The sequence below is a fragment of the Oxyura jamaicensis genome (assembly GCF_011077185.1).
Source record: "Oxyura jamaicensis isolate SHBP4307 breed ruddy duck chromosome 19 unlocalized genomic scaffold, BPBGC_Ojam_1.0 oxy19_random_OJ89443, whole genome shotgun sequence".
NCBI classification, from domain to species: domain Eukaryota; kingdom Metazoa; phylum Chordata; class Aves; order Anseriformes; family Anatidae; genus Oxyura; species Oxyura jamaicensis.
In genome coordinates, this window is record NW_023304531.1 from 1 (window position 1) to 5,107 (window position 5,107).

The 5,107-nt window shown below is 50.6% G+C and overlaps 1 protein-coding gene across 2 annotated transcripts; it reads right to left on the reverse strand.

Moving 5' to 3' along the window:
* Window positions 1-1,522: 1,522 nt before the first annotated feature.
* LOC118158109 (aldehyde dehydrogenase family 3 member A2-like) lies at window positions 1,523-4,925 on the reverse strand. Of its 2 annotated transcripts, XM_035312677.1 has the most exons (4): window positions 4,792-4,925; window positions 4,068-4,303; window positions 2,993-3,116; window positions 1,523-2,683 (listed from the first exon to the last, which is right to left on the reverse strand). In XM_035312677.1, exons 1-3 carry the CDS (start codon window positions 4,829-4,831, stop codon window positions 3,036-3,038), a joined length of 357 nt encoding a protein of 118 aa, XP_035168568.1. In that variant the 5' UTR covers window positions 4,832-4,925; the 3' UTR covers window positions 1,523-2,683; window positions 2,993-3,035. The 2 variants fall into 2 exon arrangements, with proteins under 2 accessions (XP_035168568.1, XP_035168569.1); XM_035312678.1 differs by lacking the exon at window positions 2,993-3,116.
* Window positions 4,926-5,107: the final 182 nt, after the last annotated feature.

Consider the following 5,107-nt stretch of genomic DNA (forward strand, 5'->3'; position numbering starts at 1 on the left):
GCCCTGGCCCTCCCCACGACCTGCTGCATCCTCTCCATGGCTGCTGGACCGCTGTGAGGAGAGCAATAAGCTGATCACACCGCAGGGCCCTGCGCAGACTGCACAAGCTGCCAGGAGGCAGAGGAGGCTCTCTGGTGCTGCAAATGCTCAGCGTAGGGTCACCACTCAGTGATGTTGCACCCAGAGCAAGGCTGGGATGTGTTCACCTTGTTGGGTGTCCTGCTCCTGAGGCAGCCACACGGAGCAGCTCAACCTCCTCCATGGTCTGAGGGCTCCTCTCACAGCAGCCTCTGAGGACAGCTGATGAATCTCCCTGCAGGTGCTTTTTCCTGGCTTAAATTACCCGCTGCCCTCCCCTCTGCTCACAGGTGCACTCCAAGGAGCCGTAACATGGAGATCACTGTGTCCTGCATGCCAGCAACCAGCCCACTGCGGCGTAACTGCAAGGCCCTTGCAGGACACTGCCATTAGGAAACATCGTGGAGGCTTCATCCTGCCTCCCAGGGCAGCGTTCCGGCTTTAGCTGGGACAAGAAGCCTGCTCACAATCCCTGCCTCACAAAACGAAGTTCTAAGGTTCCCTCGCATCCACTACAATCTGCCTTTCCCCATTCTCTGCCACCATTGCACAACGCCAACCTGAGGCCAACCAAGAAAGGAGATGACTCATTAAAAAAAAGGAAGGGAAAAAGGAAAGTTACCTTCAGAGCAGCTTCTCTCCCAGCTGGTCTCCCAGTGCAAGCACGAGCAGGGACAAGCCCTTCCCCTGACACAGCTGGAGCGCTCTCCTCCCACAACAGGATATCTGGCTTGGGCCCAGGGCTCTTGCTTAGATACAAGGCACCCTTTACCCAGATAAAACCTCGTGCTGCGAATACACAAGCCTTGAATCACAGCTTGTTGCTCTGCATGGGAGGAAGCACTGCTCCTTTTTGTCCTTTTTGTCTCGGGTTCGCTGAGGCACCGGGACAGGTCGCAGGGACCCTCGATGGCCTTTCCAGCACAGGGCGCAGCCACGCTACTGCATGTTGTTTACCATCAAGAGGCACGCAAGCAGTCGTGCTCGTCCCAGGAGGACTGGCGGTGCTGCAATGGCAGCGTTTCAGCTGGGGCAGTGACTCAGAGGCCTGTGCCTGATTGTGAGACCACGTGGCTTTGCTCTGATTCAGAGCATGAAGCCAGGGGATGTTTTCGTGTGCTGCTGCAGCTGCCGGGAGTCAACAACACAGAGCCTGCGCTACCGTCCAGGTGAGAGCGAATCCCAAACTGGCACCTGCAGGTGGGAGACACCGCATGGATGGATTTCCACAGGGCGGGAGCAGAAATGGTCCAGCCAGTCATGCTGTTCATTCCCCAAAAGCAGGGAGACCACCGTGCTGAGGATCTGTGTTCCTGTCCTGGGGCACATCTGTCGATCAGCTTGACACCTTGCAACATGTCTGTGATGTTTGGCCAGAGCCAGGAGTGGCAGAGGACAGGCAGGATTCCACAGGAGACTGCAGTGACTTACCACACTTGCTTCATTATTTAAATTCATAGCGTTTATTTTGTACTTGCAAAATATATCATTAAAAATAGTTATCGTATGGATTTTCACTAGACATGAAGAAATCCCACCTCCTGCACAGCGAATACTATTTTCTAAGAATTACACAGTCTTCCTCTCATCATTTTAAATTTTATTTAGACAACATATACTAGGTCCTTTCATCTTAAATTTCTCCAGTATTGTCTCCCCAAGCTAGAACAGGTCCCCTGTTATAACCCAGTGCAAGATTACAGCAGACCCAGAAGCTCAAACACAAAGGAGTACACACACTTTCTGTAATTGTTCTCCCCTTCAAGGACTCTGACCCGGAACAGGTTTTTCATGATTACCACTTCTCTCTACAGGCCACAAAGGTGTTTTTTTTCTTTTTTTCTTTTTTTTTTTTGTACAAGCATAAGATATTCTTATTAGTAAAATACAAGCAGTGCATATATCTTCTTTGTTATCTTTTAATCGTCAAATAATTGTTAACAGGCACGTAATGAATACCAGAGCCCCAAAAAGGCTGGCAGCCTACATCACCTGGCCAGCTATGGATGATTCTCACTGATAGGGATCCAGGAATATTTCACCTCAATTAGAAGGCAAGCTTGGTTTATTCATAACCTTCACTATTGGCACAAATCATTAGCACAGCAGGAGCACAGCCTCTCTCAGACTCATCACCAAGAGGGTGGCTGTTTGGAGCACGACAGAAGAGCAACCATTCCCAAAACGGAGGGAAAACAATGTCAGCCCAGCTACAGCTGAAACGTGAGCTCCTGTTTGTCACTGAATGAAGCAAAGCAGCTTGGTGTAAGACACAGGGTGTGTGTTCCTGGAAGCAGTGCTCTGCACGGCACGGGGTGGTGGTAGGTACTGGTATTTCTTGCTCTTCTGTTCTCCTTTTGAGAGCTTGTACCCAAAGGTCCCTTTCTTTCCTTACGGCCTTTTAGTAAACAGGAGTCTGAGGCTCCTCCCTGTTTAGTGCCTTCCCAAGGCTACTCTTTGTGCTCAAAAGCTCACTGAAATAACCCAGCTCAAAAGGAAAAAAAAAAAAAAAAAAAAAAAAAGACAAGGTGAGCACTTAGAATATCTTGCAGAATATCTTGCACATGGGTTATGGTGCCTTCTCCTCTCTTCAGTAGTAAGCCATCTGCGAAAGCAAAACACAACACCACCGTCCTGTGATGAAGTTGTTGAAACAAAACCATTTGTCTTTTTAGAACAGCATGAAGCAAAGCCCCTTTGCTCCCCTCTGCTTCCCCAGGGTGTCACTGGCACCAGCTCACCTGCCTCCTGTCCCCTCAGCATGCACACACTGAATGAGCTCCAACTGCTGCCAGGGAAAGCATTGCTCTCTGGCGCCAGGGGGAACCTCTCCAAGCCCCACATTCACTACTCTAACAAAGTGTCACCCAATTTCAAACCGGGTCTGCACACAGAGAAAGAAAAAGATGCCTACCTCACTGTAACAGCAACAGCAGAGCTCTGAAACCTGCTTCTCCTTAACACCCACTGAGCCAGCCCAGCCTCTGAGCAGCCAGCACAATCAAGAGAGCTTTTCTCTTCAGCACAGACTGGTGATTCTGAGAAAACCCAAACGATTTCAAGATGCTGTGAGTTCCCCCTTCTTCGCTGAGAAGTCCTTCACCTACATAGGGCTTGCTTCCCTGGCTGTTACTTCAAGGCCTGAGCCAGTTGTTGGCTCTTGCACTTCCTCCTGCACTCAAATGTGGAGACTTGGTTATTTCCTCCCGCTGGATGGGCTCCTGCACCTCCCCTCACAGCCGTAACAACACGGAACAACGAACCGCCATCTCCTTTCTGAGCAATGGCTGCTCCTTAAGTCTACTAAATCCTCAGGGCAGGGCAAGGAAGGATGCTCAGCTGAGCTTTGCGAGGAGCAGCCAGCGCAGGCACACATAGTGCCCGGTCTGCCAGCCACAGAGAACCAACAGGAGGCACACTTGGAGTTTCAGATCTTATTGCTCCACCTCAGGAGGCATCCTGAGTCCTCCAGCTGCTCCCAGCAGGCTTCTGCTTCCTTGACAGATGCAAGGACATCCAACCCTTCCTCACTACCCAACTGGAAACAGGGGAGGAAAGATAAATAACTGAGCTGAGGTCAGAAAGGGGCTGCAACCAGACGACGAACAAGAGCTTGTCACAGACCTCAGCTTTATATCACAGCCTCGCCTACGCACTGCCCTGCTGAAGCAAGCCCTGAAAATGAGACCTGTCCAAAATGCACTGACCTCTGTGTACCTCTGCAGGGAGTTTCTCACAGGTGTCACCACCCAGGGCAGAGCAAGAAATAGTACAGAAGCCTAGGAGACTTCTCTAAGGACATTCCTATTCTAGGAATTTGCAAGAGTGAAAAGAGATATTAGTAATTTCAGATAGGCCAGATACTGCGTCAGGACAAAAAAAATATAGGCCAGGCTCTAAGAAAGGACTGCAATTGCAAAGAGAGAACTGGCAGCAGATAAGATGAATTCCACGTGCACTCAGGTAGAGAGCAAAGAGCCAAAGCTCACCTTTATCACCACCGCTGACACAACCCCCAGCAGGGCCAACAAGATCAGTCCCAAGTGGCCCTTGTTAAATCGCTTCAAAACGAAGAACTTGGCCCAATCCAGCTTCTTCTGGCTGCCAGGTGGGTACCGCAGTTTGTTTGTGCTCTCCATCTTCAGGTCCTTGATCAAGCAGGCGCGGTGGTGGGAGAAGGTCTCAAAGCTGTGCTTGCCGTGGTAGGCGCCCATCCCGCTGTTCCCTGGGACACACAACGCGGCCAGGTCACACCACAGGCTGGGCCAGTCAAGCCTTTGGCTACTTGTGGCCACCAGCACGGCAAGCAAGAACACAGGAAAGTTTCCATTACTTTCCAACTGCAGCACAAGTTACCTACCCACATTTTGGCTTGCTACACTTCTAAAGCATAACTTTTCCCCTTCTATTTCTGCAGGGAGGCTGTGTCATTCCTCTCTGCAGAACTTCTCAGTCTCTAAGGTGTCCATCTGCACTCCATTTCACTTCTCCCCCACCCTCCTTTGACTGCACAAACTCCCAACAACACATACCAAACATATTTCTCTCTCTTGGCCCCTCTCCTAAGGGACTTGTAGAAGTTGTTGTTACTGAGACCTGCTATCCAGAGGCCCTTCACATGTGACAGGCGCAGCGTACCGGGCACAAGCCAACCACTGCAGTGCCGTGGCACAAGCACCAAGTCACAACGCTTCAGGAGCCCCAGCAACTTACCAACACCACCAAAGGGTAAGGTTGAGAGGAAGAAATGCATGATGACATCATTTCCAGTGACACCCCCACTGGAGGTTTCTGAGATGACTCTCTTGATTATCTGACAGAAGAAAATGTGACAACAACAACAAAATTACCAAGGCCCAGCAGAGACCAGACGAGGTCACCAAGCAGCACTGGGAAGGGAGCCATGGGACAACGGGCTCTCACGTTCACTTTCTCTGGCTCACACCTCACACAAGCCCTCTCCACACAACCCTAACTGAAAAGCTGGAAAGACAGGACCTCTCCTCCACAGCAAAATCTTACAAGTCCC

What these genes read in the sequence shown, in the direction of transcription:
- LOC118158109 (XM_035312677.1), bottom strand. Translation starts at nt 4,831, where the DNA reads ATGCATTTCTTCCTCTCAACCTTACCCTTTGGTGGTGTTG. An exon ending in CTTACCCTTTGGTGGTGTTG is followed by an intron (nt 4,304 to 4,791) that starts GTAAGTTGCTGG and finishes TGTGTGTCCCAG; the next exon opens with GGAACAGCGGGATGGGCGCC. An exon ending in TGTCAGCGGTGGTGATAAAG is followed by an intron (nt 3,117 to 4,067) that starts GTGAGCTTTGGC and finishes GGGTTTTCTCAG; the next exon opens with AATCACCAGTCTGTGCTGAA.